A 20,057-nucleotide genomic window follows, 5' to 3' on the forward strand; every position below is an offset into this window, starting at 1 on the left:
AGGAGGCTGGGAAGAGGTCTGGCTCCTTCAGGACACGTGTGGAGGCCCAGCACCAGGTCCCCCAGACCCACCCACCCTGGGCCAAGGTGTACATGTGGAAAATGGTAAAGAACACGAATGTGGCCAAACACGGGCCCATCTGGGTAGCCTGGGACCTCTCCAAAGCAACTTATAGGCAGGGTCACCAGGATCCCAACAGCAGCACCTGGTGCCTAGGGCAGAAGCCTCATGGGTATCCAATAGGCCCACGGCTTTGACCCTGGGGGTCTTTCATACTTCCCAGGCATATAAAAGACAGGCTGAGGCCTCTGTCCCCAGGGCTCCTGCCAGTTCGGGGGTGCCAGTTCAGGCTTGCAGATGACAACACTGAACTTCTTGCTTTTACAGGCAGACAGGTGCCTGCGCAATTAATTGAAAAACAAGTGAGACCCAGCTGTATTTGTACTTGAACTTGGAGAAGTGGGTGGTTGACAGAGGAGGGAGACAGACAGGTAGGCGATGGAAGCAGCAGTCTCTGACGCTGGTTTTATTATGAACATAAGCTGGCACAGGACGGGAGGTGGCGATGCCCACCTGGGGGTCACATTGAGCCTGGAACTTCCTTCAGCACAAGCGCTGGCAGTGATGGTGACAAAGGTCTACAGCCCAGGGAAGACGGGAAGACGCCAAAGGCAGGGGCATGCCTGGCTTTCCAGCTGACCCCAGGGCAGCAGGTGGCACAGCCAAGGCTGAAAAGACAAAGGCAGAATGGGGCTGGGTGGGTGGCAGCAGGGCTCGGGGTTTTATGTCCTTGTCCATCTCACTTTTCTCCAGGGCTCCTCTGTGATCTCCTGTAGCACACACTCCATGCCAGGCCTTTGGCAATCATTTTAAACACACAATGGGTGACAGACTACCTGGCTGATGTGTGGACGACCCTAAAATTCTTCCCTACCCAGTCCAGGAGCCAGAACCCCTCCCCGTTGCTCCCAAGCCTGCTCTGCCCTCCCCTTCGCCCAGGCTTTCCTAGCGTACCTGTTGTTACAGCTCATCGTCAGTGATTTGCCTGGGTGGGGAAGGAAAAGCCACAGGTGAGAGGGTGGAGGGGGGTAGGTATAGGGATCCCTGAGGCTGGGACCCTTCCACAGCCACAGAGACAAAATCCTCAGCCCGCCCTTCCTTCCCTGGGCCCAACCCTCTCATCGGTGACCCCAGGCAGCGCTCACCTGCGCTTCTTGTTGCCCCTGCAGTGGAATCTTTTGCCTTGAAAAGAAAAAAGGAGATTTGTTTCCATGAACTCATTTTCCAAAGAGACCTTGGAAGACTCCAAATCATTCCATTCTCTCCTACCTTCCTCCTGTCAGCACCACCGCAGGGCCAGCCACATTTGACTGTCACATTTTATTTTATTTTTTGAGACAGGGTCTTACTCTGTCACCCAGGCTGGAGTGCAGTGGTGTGAGTCCAGGCTCACTGCAGCCTCAAGCTCCTGGGCTCAAGCAATCTTCCTGCCTCAGCCTCCCAAGTAACTGGGACTATAAGCACAGACCGTTATGCCCAGCTGATTTTTAAAAATGTTTTTGGCTCCTGCCTGTAATCCCAGCACTTTGGGAGGCCAAGGTGGGTGGATCCCCTGAGGTCAGGAGTTCAAAACCAGCCTGGACAACATGGTGAAACCCCATCTCTACTAGAAAAAATACAAAAATTAGCTGGGCATGGTGGCAGGCGCCTGTAATCCCAGCTACTCCAGAGACTGAGGCAGGAGAATCACCTGAACCCTGGAGGTGGAGGTTGCGGTGAGCTGAGATAGTGCCGTTGCACTCCAGCCTGGGTGACAAAGAGAGACTCTGTCTCAAAAAAAAAAACCCAAAAAATTTTGTATAGATGGGATCTCACCATATTGGCCAGGCTGGTCTTACACTACTGGTCTCAAGAGATCCTCCTGCCTTGGCCTCCTGATATGCCTGCATTACAGGCATGAGCCACCACGCCCAGCCATCTCTCTCTTTATATAAGGCTGGACCATAGGCTTTCAAGAGCCTAAGTCAGTCAGTCAGCAAACATTTATTGGAGCAGATCCATGGTGGGCTATTGGCATATCAAGAGCAGCAGCAGAGACTGGGCCATCATGGTGTCCCCATCACAGCACTGGGCACAGAGTAGCTGCCCGATGAACAGCTCTCTGGAGAAGGATGGCAGCAATTCCAAAGCAGAGCTCCTTGCTCAGGCCACCTGCCTCCTGTGCCTGTGTGCTCAGCCACCAACCGGCTCTACCCTCCGGGAGTTGCCACAGGCAACATGGGAAAGTGGGGAGAGGTGCAGGACTGCGGCCCGAGCCTTAGGATTTCAGAGTCCATAGCTGTGCTTGCCGGAGCTTTTTTTCATGGGTTGTGTTTTCTTTGTATTTTTCTTTGCGCTGAATCAAAACAAGTCAACGTGCAGATATTAAGCTCCTGCTGTGTGCCTCTCAGGAGCTTGGGGATATATAAGGCTCCTTGTCTCTCCCAGAGCACTCCAAGTCTGCATTGAACTATTCTTTTTTTTTCTTTCTGAGACTGAGCCTTGCTCCGTTGCCCAGGCTGTAATGCAGTGGTACAATCTTGGCTCACTGCAACCTCCACCTCCCTGGTTCAAGCTATTCCCCTGACTCAGCCTCCTGAGTAGCTAGGATTACAGGCGTGCACTATGCCTGACTAATTTTTTTTTTTGTATTTTTAGTAGAGATGGGATTTCACCATGTTGGCCAAGCTGGTCTTGAACTCCTGACCTCAGGCAATCTGCCCACCTCGGCCTCCCAAAGTGCTGAGATTACAGGCATGAGTCCCCGCACTCGGCCTGCACTGGACCATCTTAAACTACTGTCCTGACTGCTGTGTTTCTAGAGGCTAGCCCTAATCTTTGTGAGGCAGGTGGGATCATCCCTATTGAATGGATGAGTTTGGGACCCATGGATAGCAGCAGCCGGTACAGTCTCCCTGCCTGGCCCTTGGCTTACCCTGCAGCTTTGCTCCTGCCTCCACAGCTCCTCCTGGGCCCACTGAAGGGTGCACTTGAGTGAGCAGGAACCTCACATTGTGCTTGAGAGCCTGGCATCCCACCCAGCATGGGTTCCCCCATTCTGCAGGGGAGGAGGTGGTAGGGAGGCTCACCCCTCCCTCGGGGACTCTGGAAAGCCAGCCTGCTCAGCAGCCTTAAGAAGAGATGTGTCCCGGCCAGCACCCCATCCCTGGAGGCCACCCCACTTACTGAGGATGATGAGGAGCCCCACGATGAAGGCCAGCCCAGCGAAGATCAGGCCCCCTTTGCGGACAGTCTCATAGTCTCAGGAAAGAGAGGGCAAGAGGGGCGGCATGGGTGGTCTCTCCCGGCAGCAGTTTCTCCCCGCAGCCCACCCCCCAGCAGCCCATAGTAACCAGGGGAGGTAAGGGGCACAGAGTGTGGACCTGGGGCTGAGAGAGGCCGCTTCTTGGTGGGAGGGGTCCTGAGTGCTGGGGAAGGATGCACAGGGGCCCAGGCTTACCGTAGTAGAATGGGTCCATGTCCGCCTGGGGGCTGCCGCCTAGGAGAGAGCCAGAGGTGGGAGGAAAGGAGTCACCGACCGTGGGCCAGCACAGAAACAGTTGGAATTCCCTGTCCTTCCCTTCCCAGAGGATCCCTGAGGGTCCAAGCGGTGAGGGGAGGCTGGGCTCAGGGGTGTTGCTTAAACCTTTGCCAGCAGGCTTCTGCCCTAGGCGGCTTCAGACACAGTCAACCGGGGACCAAACGCTGAGTGTCTGTGCTGTCTTGGGGGCCTCTGACACTTGAGAGGGCTGGCTCTCTCCTGCTCCTTGCTTCCTACTATGGTAGAAAAGGCCAGGAGAGGCCTCTCCCATTAGACTCCCAGCGGCCTCTCTCCACAGAACCAATTGGCTATGAGGTGCTTAGGAGGTATTTGTGAAATGCTTGAATAAATAAAACAAAACCTTAAAGTTATGGGACAGCAGGTGGAAGCCAAGCCCACCGTGGAGACTTATCCAAAGTCCCACTGAAAGCTGAGACAGACCTGCTCTCCTATGTTACCATCCTCAGGGGGAAGCAGATCTAGTTAGGAAACATTAATATATGGTGTTGGTCAGGCACGGGGCAAAAGCTAACAAGACCCTAACTCCTCTAACCATGACGGCAGCCTTATGAGGTGTCAATGCCGTTTCAGTGGAATCCGTGTGAGAATGGAAGCACAGAGAAGTTAAGTAATTCCCCCACAGTTACACAGCAAGTCAGGGGTAGAGCTGGGTTTGAACCTGGGCAGCAGGGGGCTGAGAATGCTGGTGCGTAAGCTCTTAGCTCTGCTGCCTCTCAATGGCAGGAAGGAAGGAGCCCATTTGAGGCAAGGTCCTGCCCCTGCCTCCAGTGGCCTCCCTGGATTTGGAACTGCTCAGCAGGTGGGTCTCCCAGTAGTGCCCTGCAGCTGAAGATACTTGCCCCGGACAGTGGCCTGTGGCCTGCCCAGGACGCTTTTGCCACCACTGAGGACTGCGCTTCTTTCCTTCCCTGCTGGAGCCCCTTCTTGCACCAGGGAAGTAGAGTCCGAGGAGGAAGGAATGAGCAAGCCAGCCCCTCCCAGGCTGTGCTGAACTGTGCCCTGGGCAGTGGTGAGCCTCGGGGCCTGGCAAGTCCCGCTGTCCCCAGTGGCCAGTCCCTCGGCCAGGAGAGAACAGGCAGGAGGAGTTGGTGACCATCCTGGCAGGCCTGAGGTGCTGGTTGCTCAGGGAGGCCATGACGGACCCAGGTCCAATATACAAGGCCTTCAGGGCCATCTTCCCAGATTTGGTTCAGGCCTTGTTCAAGGTTGTATGGGGATTTAAGTGTCAGAGCAACAGCTAGACGAAAGCCAGAGCTTCTCCTCACACCCCAGGAAACCCCCTCCTCCATGGCCACCTTGCCTTGAGCCATTTGCTGAGACCCTCCCTGCCCAGCACCCCTCCCTTTCTGTGTCTGGCTCAAAACCCACCTCTGTCAGCAGGCGCCCCTCTTGGTTCCAGGCCTGAGTCAGTTCCTGTCACAGGAAGCCTTTAGGGAGTGTGACTTGAACTTGGGGGCCCCTCAGACCAAATCTAGCCTAGGAAGTCTGACCAAGGCTGCTCCTTTCCCAGCCAGATGGACCCCGTCTGCCTCCTGCCTGAGTTCAGAGGGTCTAGCAAGATGCATGAACTCAGCGGGCTGTGCCAGGAGCCCGAGGAGGGCGCCCAGCCCTCCGGTTCTATCTTCTCAAGCTATCTTTGTTTGGTGTTAAAGCAGCGTCCTCTTTTAAGTTGCAAATTTTCTTAGGAGCCTGACCGGAAGAGGGGCTGGGTACTCTGGAAGGCTGAGGTGGCAGGAGAGGGAAGAGGGGGGTCCAGCTGTCCCCACCAAGGCAGGCCAAGCAGAGCCGCCCAGAATCGCACACGCCCGGGCACACACCAGCACACTCACCATCGCCCGTAGACAGCCCGGTCATTTCCCCAGAAGAATGGATTGCCTCCCCTCCCTCTTCCTGCTGTCTCTGCTTTTCGGAGGGTGTCTGGTAGCCTCCGCGAGGTGGGGGCATTAAACATTAACAGTGCCAGGTAATATTTACCCTGGTTACAAGAAAAGCTGCAGTGTGGATGGAGGGGCTCCTGCCGCAGGGTGAAGAGGTGCGTGGGGGAGGCAGGGGAGGGAAGAAGCTGCCTTCCAAACCCTCCCAAAGGAAATTTCCAAAGAGAAGGGCTGGGATGGGTGAGCAATGGTGCTCTTCTGCCAGCTGGGGTGGTGGAAACAGGGAAGTGAAGTTGCACAATCCGTACAGTGTACACGGCACTTGGGAGCTTCCGGGGGCCAGTGTTAAGGGTCCCACAGCGGCCCCCAGCCCCAGCAGGGCCCACTGCACCAGCCACCGTGGATGCTACCGCTGCAGCTGGTGTTCCTATGTGGCACTGGAGGCTTTCCTGCAGTGGTCCCTAGGAGCCTGGCCTACTGCTCCCCCACCACAGCCCTGGAGCACCCCCAAGCCCACCAGCAGTTGATCCTCCAGAAAAGCCCTTCATCTGTCATTCTATTCACTCATCAGTGTGCACCCCGCAGCTTACACCTCAGTTGGAAGGGCCCCAGTCATCCCCAACTAATCTCTCCTTCTCTGCCCCGCCCCCCCGCCCCGCACCCGGCACTTCCTCCTACCACCATTTGGCCTGGCTCTCGGGCTGTTGCCTTGTCAGTTTACCATGGCGCATGCAGGCTTTTTAAGGACGGGGCAAGGCTTTCATCACAGCCAGACCCCCTGCTTTTATGGTTTACCAAGCACTTTCCTCACCCTTCTCTCCTAAGTTTTATGTTTCCCATTTTACTGATGAGGCAGGTGTGTAAGGCCCAGAGAGGTGGGGGCCTTGCCCAAGGTCACACAGTGATGAGGCAGGTGTGTAAGACACGGAGAGGTGAGGGCCTTGCCCAATGTCACACAGTGATGAGGCAGGTGTGTAAGACACGGAGAGGTGAGGGCCTTGCCCAATGTCACACAGTGATGAGGCAGGTGTGTAAGGCACGGAGAGGTGAGGGCCTTGCCCAGTGTCACACAGTGATGAGGCAGGTGTGTAAGGCATGGAGAGGTGGGGGCCTTGCCCAAGGTCACACAGTGATGAGGCAGGTGTGTAAGGCATGGAGAGGTGGGGGCCTTGCCCAAGGTCACACAGTGATGAGGCAGGTGTGTAAGGCATGGAGAGGTGGGGGCCTTGCCCAGTGTCACACAGTGATGAGGCAGGTGTGTAAGGCATGGAGAGGTGGGGGCCTTGCCCAAGGTCACACAGTGATGAGGCAGGTGTGTAAGGCATGGAGAGGTGGGGGCCTTGCCCAGTGTCACACAGTGATGAGGCAGGTGTGTAAGGCATGGAGAGGTGGGGGCCTTGCCCAATGTCACACAGTGATGAGGCAGGTGTGTTAGGCCCAGAGAGGTGGGGGCCTTGCCCAAGGTCACACAGTGATGAGGCAGGTGTGTAAGGCATGGAGAGGTGGGGGCCTTGCCCAAGGTCACACAGTGATGAGGCAGGTGTGTAAGGCCCAGAGAGGTGGGGGCCTTGCCCAAGGTCACACAGTGATGAGGCAGGTGTGTAAGGCCCGGAGAGGTGGGGGCCTTGCCCAAGGTCACACAGTGATGAGGCAGGTGTGTAAGGCCCAGAGAGGTGGGGGCCTTGCCCAAGGTCACACAGTGATGAGGCAGGTGTGTAAGGCCCAGAGAGGTGGGGGCCTTGCCCAAGGTAACACAGCCAGTGCGGGGCAAGTGGAGGCTGACAGGCTTCCTGCTGCTGGAGGCAGGTGCTTTCCACACCTCACAGGCAGCCTTCCCACTCCCCTGTGAGCTCTTTCACCCCAGGATTCCTGTGCCAGGTAGTTGTGGGTGCTGTGGAATCCTGGTTGAGTTCTAGTCCACTGAATTGGCCTCTAGAAGAGGCTGAAATCCAATGGCCACCAAACAACCAAGGTCAGTGGCCAGGGGCCACCAGGGGTGCTTGAGCCCTTCTGAAGGAAGTCACTCTATCTATGAATCCTCCCCAAGCAGGAAGAGGGCTCGGCACTTGAGTTCACACCCTGACCCTCTCACTTGCTAATCTTTTGGTCTCAGTCAATTACTTCACCTCTCTGTGCCTCAGTCTCTTCATCTGTAAAATGGGTGCAGTACCCAGCTCCTAGGGTGGTTGTGAGGGGAAGTGAGATCATGCATGCCAAGAGCCTGGCACACAGTGAGCGGCATCATTGTTCCTGTTATACATGTGCTGGCTGAAGAAACAGCAGGCATTAGCCTTTGTTAGATGTTTGTTGTTGGACACGGAAAAGGCAGCCGCCGTCCAGTGAAAATGAGCACTAATGAGTGAGATGGAGGGAATGTCGGAACCCTGCAGATGAGGTGCTTCAACACCCTTTCAGCTCCCTCTGCTTTCAGAGCCAAGAAATGTACATGTGTACCAACATCACAGCAGAGCCAGCATTTGGTGAAGACGGACCACATGGCAGGCTTTTCACAAGCACTGCCCCACTTAATTCCTGATAGCGCCTTTTTACAGCTAAAGAAACTGAGGCTGCTCATTTGCTGTCCACAATACCCTCTAGAGGTGGCCAGGGCAGTGCCGTGATCCCCACAGGGTACACCAGAAAAACCGAGGGCAGGAAGGTGAAGGGACTTGCCTGAAACACGCAGTCAATGGCAAACCAGAGGTGGAAAGCCCAGACCCTCCAAGATGTGCTACCAAAGCTACTGCCGACTCCAAACAAGACAAGGGTGCTCCCTTTATTATACAGGATCGCATTATCTTACTGCGTTGTCTATATTTGTAAGCCAATGTGGAGTGTTTCAGGAATAATAAGAGATGTGAAAATAGGTGGGAAGTTAAATAACTTCCTCTCTCTCTCTCTCTCTCTCTCTTCCATCTATCTATCTGTGTATCCGTTGACAACCCAGTCATTTCCACAGCTGAATGGATTGCTTCCCCTCCCCCCTTCCTGCTGTCTCTGCTTCTGGGAGTGTCTGGCCTCCTCAGCAGGGTGGCCGGGGACAAGTTGGGGGCATTAAACATTAACAGTGCCAGGTAATATTTACCCTGATCACAAGAAAAGCTGCAGTGTGGATGGAGGGCTCCCGCTGCAGGGTGAGGAGGCACCTATAGATTAATAGATTAGATAGATAGATAGACAGATGATTGATAGATAATAGATAGATAGATAGATAGATGGTTGATAGATGATAGATAGATAGATAGATGATTGATAGATGATAGATAGATAGATAGATGATAGATAGATGATTGATAGATGATAGATAGATGACAGATAGATAGATAGATGATTGATAGATGATAGATAGATGACAGATAGATAGATAGATGATTGATAGATGATAGATATGGATGATAGATCAATCAATAGATAGATGAATAGGAAGCAATAGGAAAAGCTAATTGATGGCTGCATTTTTAAACCCTGTGTACAAGGCACCGTTTCAAGCAGTTTACAGAAATCAATTCTTTAGTCATCACAATGACTCTATAAGGTAAGGAAGGCATTATTATCACCCCATTTCATAGAGGAAGAAACTGAGGCCAAGATAAGTTAAATAACTTGCCAGAGGTCAGACAGCTAGAAAGTAGGGGAACCAAGATCTGCAGCCAGCAGTCCGGCTTCTGAGCTCCTGCATCTCTGAAGGGCGGATGGACAGACAAGCAAATGAGCTGCCTTCCCGGCCCTCGCCGCTCCAGAGATGCTTGGCACGCATGTCACAGCAGGCCCGTGACTCTGTATGGAGATGCTGTTTGTTGGAAATTTCTGCCTGTCCTCCTTTCTGCTTTTCCTGCACTTCTGGGGAGCTTGAAAGGGATGGGGTGTGCACCTGTGTCAGAGCCTGAGCAGGGAGGAGGAATGGGGCTCAGAGGACTCACCCAGATACCACCTGTCCATGGCAGGAGCTGCTGGCTGTGTCCGGGGTACAGGAGAGCGGGGAGGTGCTGCTTGCCTGGGACCTGGATGGAAAGAGTGGCACTCCCTCCCCTCACACCTCAGGTGAGCCCACAAACAGGAAGAGACAAGGGCAGGGAGGAGGGGCTGGCAAGGGAGCCCTTACCTCGTGCCCGCCGCTGGGGCGGGTTGGGGCAAGGGATCCACGTGAAAGCCAGGAGAGATTCTCTGACCTCCACCTGGCACCTGAGGAAGGGGAAGCTGAAGATGCAGCAGAACAAACTGCCGCCCCTGCCCTGCTCCTCTCCCTTGAGGGGTTCCATGCTGTTGCCAGCTCAGGGTGCCCGAAAAGGATATGGGAGCCAGGAGAAATCAAGGACCCCACTCTTCCCCAGGCCCCTGGGCTGGTGGAGGTTGAGGGAGACCTTCAGAAGCATGTGTGGGTCCCCTGAGCTTCACTCAGCTGTACCTCTGTCCTCCAGCCCATCTGAGCCTTTGCCTGGAGGCATCCTGCACCAGGCCCCGTTCCATAGCTAGGTGTCCCCTGAGACCGGGCGGCACAGCTGCAGCCTCTCAGAGGGGCAGGAATGGTTTCCAGGGGCCTGTCCTGGGACCAGAGGCACAGGTCCCAGTTTCCTGTGTTGTTCTGGTAGTTGGCAGAGAGATGGGGAGCAGCTGCGGGCTGGGAGCCAGAGCTGTGATGGGGTCCACTCTTGTGCCCTTCCCTTTCCTCAGCTGGGACCTCCTCATTCAGCCCACAGGTGTCAGGCCCTCCTGCCACACTCAGAGGGCAGCAGGGAGCCACAGGAAGGCCCACACACCACACTGCCCAGTCAGCATCCCTGTTCCCTGGCCACCAAGGCCTGGCCCACAGCAAAGCCACAGTGAGCAGTCTCCATGTGACTGACTTGGGGCCACAGGGTCTCCCTCGGGTTCCTGTGGCCACCCTGACAAGGACACTGAGAAGCAGAGCTAGGAAGTGCTGGCTCTGGCTCCAGCCTCTGACCCTGGGCTCTGGTTACTCTGACTCCCACCTCTCTGTTCCTCCTTTGCAGCACTCCCTGTCCTGAGGGGAGGACTCATGACACCCCAGGGAGCCCCCTTAGGGCTGAAGCACTCTGGACATGGAGACCAGGCCTGGAGAGGTGCTATTTGTTATCAGGATGGGCTGAGATCTGCGCTGGGGCCGCTGACCACAGCCATGACTCCAGGCTCCCTGTACCTTTCCTTCCAGACCACCCCGAAGGCAGGGCCAGACCGGCCCACGGGTGGGCAAGAGCTCAGCAGGCGGGCCTGTCCCATGTTCCCACAGGAAAACCTGCCACTCAGGCCAGAGCTGCCAGGTGGAAATTCCCCAAGCTGGGGATAGAGACGTTTACAAACCTCGGGCCTAGGTGAGATGTCGCGGTACCTCATCTAAACATAATCTAAATGGTCCAGAAAAGTGGAAATCCCCAACCCGGTATACACACTCGGTTCCCTACCCACCCCCAGTGCTGGGAAGGAAGGCGTCTCCATACCAGACATCCAGAGCCCTGTGTGACTGATGGCCCGACTAGAAAGGTCGAGGCCATCCTATCCAAACCCCTCCCTTTACAAGTGGCTCCCTCTCCTGCTCAAAATCCTCAGAGAGAGGGTTCAGAGGATACCCAAAATCTTTTCTGAGTCCCAGAAAGAAGCCCCTCTTAATCTGGCTCCAGGCACTTCTGAACTGGTCCCCAACCTCCCCACCCTGCTCTCTGCTCCAGTCATGCTGGTCTTCTGGACACCCCTCACCCTCTAAGACCTCGACCCGGGCTGTTCCTGCCTCCTCAATGCTCTGCCCCCGCAGGGCTTCCGGCTCAGCTCGCGCTGTCTGCTGGGCTTTCTTCAAAGCCCCGATTCCGGGCATCCAGGTAGAAAATGTTCACCCCACCGCCTCAGCCGGGCTTTTCCTCCGCTGCGCTCATTCTGATCTAAAGTGTGTATTTCCTTGATCTTGCTTGTCCCTCTCCCAACTAAAATTTGAGCACAAGGAGAGCCAGGATTTGTTTGTTCATTCCCCAGTGCCTGAAACAGCTCATCGTGCAACCCAGTTTTATTAAATGAATGAATCAGACCCAGAAAGGTGAAATCATTTCTCCCATGCTGCAGGCAGACCCAGGACTTGCCTCAGGCAGTCCCATTCCCTGCTGTCATCTGCTCTGTGAGGGGTCACAAGACCCGGTTTGCCCTCACAGAGGCAGCAGGTAGCCAGCAATCCCACCTTGTTGACAGCTCCCCAGAGGTCCTCTCAGGAAAAGGAGGTTCTCTCTCACTCCTCTGGCATCCCATCCCTCCCCATCTCCCCTCCCCTTCCCTCCCCTCCCCTTCCTTCTCCAGCCCTGCAGCATTTTTCAGAAATTGTCCTGTTTGTTCTTGGGGGAAGCGCAGGCATGTGTTAAGTCAAGGCGGTCCTCTCGTCTCGCTTCAATCAAGCCTAAGTCTTTCCTCAGACTTCTTTCCTGCCCTCCCCCTGCCAGCTCAGGTCACGGGTCCTAGCTGGCACTGGGGGGCAGGGAGCCCCTTTCTGAGACACCTGCTCTCCTGCAGGGAGGTCCCAGCCCTTCCCTCTGTGGCCCATGATCCTGAGAGCAGGTCAGCTCAGAAAGGTCTCTCCTCCTAGAAGTCTCCATGCAGGGCACCCTGAGGACCAGACACACCCATGCGTAAATCCCTTTTCATCCTGAGCCTTTGCTGAGAACTGCCTGAGCCTGGGGAAGGGCACCCCTCTGGGTCTCCCTGCATCTGTAAAATGGGGTAATAACACCTACCTTGCAGGATTGTTGTGGGAACAGAGACAAGGGGTCAAGCATTTGGCCAGAGAAGGTCCTAAAAAATGATGGCTGCATTTTCCTTACTCTGAACTGCCCCCCGCCCACCCCAGGAGACAAGAACACTCTCAGCAATCCCTTCCCTTGGCTCAGTCCCCAGCTGAGGTGATCTCTAAAGCAGGCTCCTGAGAGCACCCTCTGTGCCCCGGCATGATCCCTGCTGGCCACCACTCACCCTACATCTCCAGCCTCCTTCTCCACACAAACCCAATAAACCTCCTTTGTCTGATGGTTCCAGGCTAGAGAGAAAGAAGCATCCAGCTGTGCTCTCCTCTTCTCTTCAAGGCCCAGAGCTCTGGGAGATGCTGGGAGGGAGGGAGGGAGGGAGAGGCAGCGCCCACTCCTGGATGCTTCAGCACTGTCACAGCTGATGCCCTCAGTGGCGAGGCCTCCGTCTCCCGTCTCCAAGCAGGCCTCCCTTTTTTCTCCTGACTCCTGAGTCTCAGGGCAGTCATTTAGGGTGGTCATTGCTGGGTTGGTGGGGCAGGGAGGAAATAGGCTGGAATCCCACTGGAATCACTTCTGTCTCGCTGGTGATCAGAGGCAGAGGCTCTCACCGCCATCTTCCCAAAATGGAGCTCTCCAGTTCTGCCGGCCCTGGCCTTTGTGGGAGTTCACAGCCTTGAACTCCAGGTTCCCAAGTCAGTTCCTCCTGGTGTTAGCTTGCAGGTGGAAAGGGGCTCAAATGAGGCAGAAGCCAGAAGCACCTAGAAAGCCATGACCCCTGGCCCAAGGCAGTCCTCAACTGCATGACCCATATGGCCACTGGGCAGGGAAACTGGCAGTTCCCAGGCTCCATCTCTCCTGACCCTGAGGAGCTCTGGCTCCCGTCTCCTGCTATGGTTGCAGGTGCCAGGTCACTGGGGTCTTATAAGGCAGGGCTGGAAGGAGGTGGGCCCCAGAGGGTCCATTCCTTAAGTGTTGGCTTCAAGATGGCCTGAGCCATGGTGCGCCGAGGTTCTGAGAACTGCCAAGGGGCAATGTACTCTAAGAGTCAAGGCCACCAGCTGGTGACAAGGGCAAACCCATTTGACCAGCTCTCCCACAGTGAATACCCTGGAGAGAAATGCATTCTTGACTGTTCTTAGAACTCACATCCTTGAACTACCACAGAGGCCGTTTCTCTCCAGCTGTGGTTTTCTCCTCCCAGTAACCAAACTCCCCCCCGACGTCTGAAAACAGCTTGAGGCTCGCCGCCTCCAGGAAGACCTCATGGAGCAGGCCCACCCCTGGCTACTCTTTCCTTCCCTCCACGACCTTCTGGATGCCACTGACATGGCCTGAATGGCTGGCATGTGGCCATGTGACCATTCTCTTCATTTATAGCCCAGATTGCCAAGTTCCTGGCCTTCCTGAGGCCTCAGGTCGGGTAAGCTGTTAAATGTATGTATCTGCACTGAGCCTGGTGCCCACGCTCCACACTTGGCAGCAATTCCACCTATTCCGTGGTCTCGGTGGTTCCAAAGAGCTGCTTAGAGCCTCCCAACAACTTAGGCAGGCTGTGCGATGCCCATCTTACAGAGGACACTGCGAACCAGTCAGAACGTGAACCCAGGTCTAACAGAGACAGGGGGAACCTGGCCACCAGAGAATGAGGAGATAAGGAAACGGTAATGCCAACATGAGTAGCATAATAGCTACATGGAGAATTTTCGTGGTGCTTTCATGTCCATTGTATCACTTTGACACTGTGAGATAACAGAAAAGATTTGGATGCATTTATTTGATCGGTGATGAAACAGGCTTAGGTGGCTTTTCCAGGGTTACACAGCCAGCAGAAGGCCCAGCTGACCCCAGAGTGAGAAAGGACTCGATTATTCAGAAATGGAAACTGACAGAGGGGCTGGGGTCTGCCCAAGCTCACACAGTGAGAGAGCAGAGGGGGACCTCGGGGATGTTCTGGACCTAAGGCTCCACCAGGCTGCCTCCAAGCCTGGCTCAGAGGCAGGAACCCCCTCTTCTGGGTGGTGTGGGGGGCCCACCCCCAGCAGTCCCTGCCACCCAGGTCCTTCAGGACATGTGACCACAGCATCACCTGCTCTGCCATCATTGCCTTGGCAGGAGCCCCACTGTTGTGCAACCAGGCCCGGGGCTGGGCTGGCCCCATCAAATCAACAGCTGATTGGCTTGAGCCGGCTGAGTCTGCCCTCCTGGAGCTCGGCTGTGACAGCAATGAATCACACTAATAGAGAGAAGTGGCCATTCCTTCTCTCTGTAGCCTGGAGACAGGTTTTTCCAAAGCTCCTCCCCTGGCTCAGGCAAGCACACCTGACCTCTCTCTCACTGGGCCCAGGGTGAGGCAGAGCAGCCAGGGACAAGGTGGGGTGAACCAGACAGAGCTGGAGCACTCTCCCTCCCCTGCTTTGCCCAGCTACCCCACCAAACCCATGACTGCAGGCAAGGTAAGGCCCTCCTCCCAGAGGAAGGGGCCAGCAGGCTGGTGACCTTGGGGTGTGCTTCGCCTGGCACTCCCCCCACATCGCTCCCTGCAGCTTGCACTCTGCCTCTGACTCTCTTCCAAGAACAATTTGGCAAGTTCTAATCTACATCTTGAAAAAAAAAATAAAAAACACCAGAGAGGTAGGCGGGCCACAGCACCTGGGGACCCAGAAGGCAGACTGACCTATTCTTACCCCATGGGGAGAAGTAACACAAAGTACCTCCATGCAAACAGACATGAAGATCTTTGGAATGGAGTGGAGAGCAGGGGGAGTCATTGGGAAGCAAAACATGCAGGACACCTGAGGTCACTGCGAACCAGGGGACTTGGGATTACCTTCTGGGAAATGACATAGCATGTCAGTTTTCCTATGCAGTCAAGCTACGTTTGCCTCATTCAACCAAATCACAGCTACAAACCAATGCCACCTGCCTGGAGGCTGAGCAGACACACTGGTCCTCCTCGTGGAGGTGTGTAGCCCTAAGAGCTCTGATCCAGTTGATCTGCGTGAAGTCCTCAGCCAAGCACATATTAAGCGCTCCATAAATGTCAGCTGCTTTTGTTTTTTAATTATTACTATTTTGACCATCATTTCTTCGATTGTTCTTTATGTGTCTTGTTTCCAGACCATTCGACTCCCACAGGAGCCTCCCTGGAGCACAGTCCAGCTAATTTATGTCCTGAAGGAACAGCCATGCTCCAGGTACGGTCTTGGGAGCCATCTGATCACTGTCGCTTCATCTGAGCCTCTGCCTTCTGAAGGAGGCGAGGCCATGTGCTGTCAAGCACTGTGGACAGACAGCCCGGGGTCAAGTCGTAGCTCTTTCCCCCCTCCCACCCAAGCTACGTAGCCTGGACCAGTCACGACTGCATCAGAAAGAATCCGTAAAATGGGAATCTCTGACTGATCTCAGAATACAGCTGGATTACCAGGAGGAAAACTAAGTGGGTACTTAGAGGCTGGCAAAGTAAGGATACCCATGTGTAGATGTGCCAGACATGCTGACTGTCACTCCTTACTCTTAACAGAATTATTATGAGCAAAGTTAGAATCTCCCCATTGGACTTCCTTATTCCTGTGCTGAAGTTTAATGTTCTGTTTTTAATGATGCATGTATGTGAGGGGCGGTACACACAATGCTTTGCATGCCTGGGCCCTCTAAGGGTCTCAGTCCAGCCTTGCTCTGAAATTGCGGCAAGACCTGCTGATTCCCTGATGCATCCATCACGAGTGTTCCCGAACAATGAGCTCATTTACCAGGTCTAGCTGTGACCAGATGTTTTAATCACCATGATCACTGGGCTGACAGCTTGAGCTTGATCTCTGGCCTGAGTCTTTTTTTTTTTTTTTTTTTTTTGAGATGGCGTCTTGCTTTGTCACCAGGCTGGAGTGCAGTGGTGCGATCTTGGCTCACTGCAACCTCTGCCTCCTGGATTCAAGCAATTCTCCTGCCTCAGTCTCCCGAGTAGCTGGGACTACAGGTGTGCACCACCACACCCAGCTAATTTTTGTATTTTTAGTAGAGACGGGGTTTCATCATGTTGGCCAGGATGGTCTCAATCTCTTGACCTTATGATCCGCCCTCCTCAGCCTCCCAAAGTGCTGGGATTACAGGCATGAGTCACCGTGCCTGGCCAAAGCCTGAATCTCTCCAATGGCCTAGGGGACTGAAGGCAGAAGCAAGAGCACATGTAGAGAAGGCACCCAGCAAGGGGATCTGTGCAGTTCTTCGGTTCTAAACAACTTGCGGAATCCAGGCGGACTCAGGGCCTACGTGGCCACTGGGCAGGGAAGGTGGTGGTTCCCAGGCCCCATCTGAACCCCACGGAGCACTGGCTTCTGTCTCCTGCTATAGCTTCAGGTGCCAGGTCACTGGGGTCTTAGAAGGTGGGGCTGGAAGGAGATGGGCCCGGAGGGTCCCACTCCTTAAGGGCTGGCTTCAAGATGGAAAACATGAAGACGTTCCAGGGGTTGATGCTTTTTTCGAGACGCTAAGATGTTCCAGGCTTCTGTAGAGCAGACACTGTCCTTGACCTCCAGGAATTACGTCAATAAAAACACATAACACCAGAGGCAGAAGCTGCACACGGGCAACCTCCATGTAGAATCTGCCCACATCTGTGTTTGTTCGGCCAACAGTGCTTTTCAGAAAGCTGAATCAGAACGTCTTTGGGAGGACGCTGTAGGTGACTGCAGGTCCCATGCCCCCTCGTCACTACAGAGGATTCACATATTGGCATTACCTGCCTGGGCACCACAGTCTGAATGCCAAGTATGAAGTGTGAATATAAACACAGCAAACAAGTGTGACTGGAGCACAAGAAAGAAGGGTTCGGCTGGGTGCGGAGATCACACCTGTAATCCCAACACCAAGGGAGGCCGAGGTGGGTGAATCACTTGAGGCCAGGAGTTTAAGACTGCCCTGGCCAACATGATGAAACCCCGTCTCTACTAAAAATAAAATTAGCCAGGCATGGTAGAGGGCACCTGTAATCTCAGCTGCTTGGGAGGCTGAGGCAGAAGAATCGCTTGAACCCAGAAGGTGGAGGTTGTAGTGAGCCAAGATCACTACACTCCATCCAGCCTGGGTGACAAGAGCAAAACTCCATCTTAAAAAAAAAAAATAAAAAAGAAGGGATTCAATTCTACCTAACGCCCAAGAAGGCTCCACAGAGGAGGGGGTATTTCATAACCCACATCACCCACCCTATCACTCCCTTTAGAGACAAGGTCTCATTCTGTTGTCCAGGCTGGAGCACAGTGGTGTAATCATGGTTCACTGTAGCCTGGAACTCCAGGGCTCAAGCAATCCTCCTGCCTCAGCCTGCTGAGTAGCTGCAACACAGGTGCTCGCCACCATGCCAAGATTTCACCATGTTGCCCAGCTGGTCTTGAACTCCTGGCCTCAAGCAATTCTCCTGCTTCAGCCTGCTGGTAGCTGCAACCACAGGTGCTCGCCACCATGCCAAGATTTCACCATGTTGCCCAGCTGGTCTTGAACTCCTGGCCTCAAGCAATTCTCCTGCTTCAGCCTGCTGGTAGCTGCAACCACAGGTGCTCGCCACCATGCCAAGATTTCACCACGTTGCCCAGCTGGTCTTGAACTCCTGGCCTCAAGCAATTCTCCTGCTTCAGCCTCCTAGTGCTGGAATTACAGGTAGGAGACACCACCCCAGGCTCTCTTTTCAAGTCCTTAGGTAGTGGCCCCAGAACTAACCAAACAGGAATGTTAGGACGTTTTATTCCAGGCCAGTGCACACTGGGAGAAGCCATTGTGACTCCCTTTTGTGCTCCAAGACAGTGTGCAATGAACAGATCCTGCTGTGGGATGTGTCCTGAGCCCAGTGGCCTCGGGAAGGTGGAAGAGAGGGAGGGAGGAAGAGAAATGGTGGGGAGGTGGGGGAGGAAGGGTTGAGAAGGAGGGGAGGAAGGTAAAGGAGGAAAAGGAAAGGGCGGGAAGAGAAGTGGGGAGTAGGTGACAGTGACAGCAACTGAAGTGGCCCTGTGCCTACATGGCTGGCTCTCTAGTCCTTCCTTTCTCCCTCTGGCCCTGTAGGTTCCACAAGACCTACCAACACTCAAGCTCTTTCACAGAAAGGAAAGGAAAGCACCTCTGAGCCACTAGGAAACAAAGGATATTTTATTCCTTTTTTCTGTCATTGTTCAGAGGATAGATCACGACACAGAGAACAGCAATGGATCACAGCGCACAGTTGGCTGGTTTCCACAGGAACAGAGGACAGGAGGGGTGGGATCTGGGTTGAGTTCCCACTCTCATTATGACCTTCAACCTCTCACCATTCCCAGGGGCTGCACAGAGCCTGCTGAGACTCTAACCCACCTCGCTCACCGCTCTGACCACCAACAGGCAGAGCGAAGGAGGCAGGAGTTCCTCTGCTGCCCGTCCAAGAAGACGTGAGCAGAGAAGCAAAGGCTTCTTCTGTCCCTCCACCCATCCCAGTGTGCTGGCCCCAATGGAATGGAAATCCCTCAGCTATTGCCTGACAGAGACCAATTGCAGGGACTGGAGTCTGCCTCTGGATGAGCTGGGCTGTAGACTGAAATCTCAGAAGCAGGGAAGGTTGGAAGGGGTAGGGTCTAAGAGGCCATGGGGTTATTGCTGAGAAGATATGCAGGGGACACATGCCCCAGGGGCAGAGTAGAAGCCCTGGGCCTGGAATCCCGGGCGCTCTGCGAAGGGGCAGGGCAGACGGGGACTACTCGTGGAAGCCCCCGGGAAGAAATTAACCATGGAAAGGCAGAGCTTGCCTGAAGTCAACGCTGGACTCACCAGCAACTTGCTTTGGATCTCCAATTGCTAAAAGACCTTCACATCGGGGTCAGCGTGGGATAAGAAAGTGAGGTTTTTGTTGAAGGCGTGAAGGAAGTCCATGAAAAAGCGCTGCAAACCTTCCCAGGTCCCAAGACGGCTGAAGACTCCTGCCCGTGCTCTTACCCTGTGCATCCCTCAATCAGGAGAGGGGCTGGTCTTGGGGAACAAGCAGCCTCCTAGGAGCAGGAGGTGATGGAGGGCCACAGGGGCAGGGAGGAGCAGATAGCCATGTGGCTCAGCCCCCACCTGGGAAAGCGAGTCCACAGTTCACTAACAAACACAATACCATCCATGAACGAGTAGCCACGAAGACCACAGTCAGCAAACACACAAACTCACACACAGACACATCACAGGAGGTGGGCGGGACCGCAGGCTGCATGGGGAGGCCAGTATTAGTTGCATTATCAGGTGGAGGAATGGTGTTAGAGGGGAGAGGAAGGCGGGGACACACAAGTTCTTGGCTTCTCCTGGGGAAAGGGCTGTTGCTGAAGTGGCCAGTTTTCTTAAGCGTCATTTGCATCCAAAGGTTCAAGCAGTGGCCTTCAGGTTCTGGAGGCTGAGGAGGAGAACTTGAATTAAAAACACTTTAGCTCACCTCTGGTACCCTTATCTGCCTCTCTCCCTTCCTTGAGCACTTGCCCACTGAACTGCCTGGAAGGATAGACCTTCTGAGCCCCACGTTCCCAGTGAAGCAAGAGAGGCAGAGAAAGGAGAGGAAAGCAAAGGGAGGGGGTGTGGGGTGGAGCAGAGGAAGCCTCTCCCAGCGGGGCTGGAGCCTGACAGACACAGAAAGGAAGCTGTTAAACTCCGGACCTCCCCAATGGATGCTCACAGTCCTGAGCCTTAGGAGAAAAGGTTTCTAAGAAAAAACTAGTTTGAAAACAAATGAGAAGACATTTCATGTCCAGGCTGCCTCCTCTGAGCCTTCCCATAGATTCTCAGTCTGTGGTGAAATAGACAGAACACCAAGCTACCAGGAAGGGCATCTGCCTCCTACATCGGGATCTTCCTCCATTC

At 54.5% G+C, this 20,057-nt stretch overlaps 2 protein-coding genes across 23 annotated transcripts in view; both read right to left on the minus strand.

The window, feature by feature from the left end:
- Positions 1–494: 494 nt before the first annotated feature.
- On the minus strand, positions 495–19,598 carry FXYD2 (FXYD domain containing ion transport regulator 2). 7 transcript variants are annotated; one of them, XM_078339585.1, is made up of 8 exons: positions 12,439–19,598; positions 9,578–9,657; positions 9,396–9,476; positions 3,500–3,538; positions 3,226–3,300; positions 1,206–1,242; positions 1,015–1,045; positions 495–728 (listed from the first exon to the last, which is right to left on the minus strand). In XM_078339585.1, the coding sequence occupies exons 1-7, from the start codon at positions 12,729–12,731 to the stop codon at positions 1,021–1,023; spliced, it is 630 nt and encodes a 209-aa protein (XP_078195711.1). In that variant the 5' UTR covers positions 12,732–19,598; the 3' UTR covers positions 495–728; positions 1,015–1,020. The 7 variants fall into 7 exon arrangements, with proteins under 7 accessions (XP_078195711.1, XP_009005138.1, XP_009005137.1 ...); XM_009006890.4 differs by lacking the exons at positions 9,578–9,657; positions 12,439–19,598 and having other exon boundaries at positions 9,396–9,491; XM_009006889.4 differs by lacking the exons at positions 9,396–9,476; positions 9,578–9,657; positions 12,439–19,598 and adding an exon at positions 5,431–5,756.
- FXYD6 (FXYD domain containing ion transport regulator 6) overlaps positions 18,324–20,057 on the minus strand; it is a 40,276-nt gene continuing 38,542 nt past the window's right edge. For all 16 annotated transcript variants that reach the window (XM_035264718.3, XM_009006896.4, XM_078339592.1 and 13 more), the window contains one exon: positions 18,324–19,596. The gene's annotated coding sequence lies outside the window, so the exon portion shown is untranslated. The remainder of the gene's footprint in view (positions 19,597–20,057) is intronic.

This window comes from Callithrix jacchus, chromosome 10 (assembly GCF_049354715.1).
Source record: "Callithrix jacchus isolate 240 chromosome 10, calJac240_pri, whole genome shotgun sequence".
Classification (NCBI taxonomy): Eukaryota; Metazoa; Chordata; class Mammalia; order Primates; family Cebidae; genus Callithrix; species Callithrix jacchus.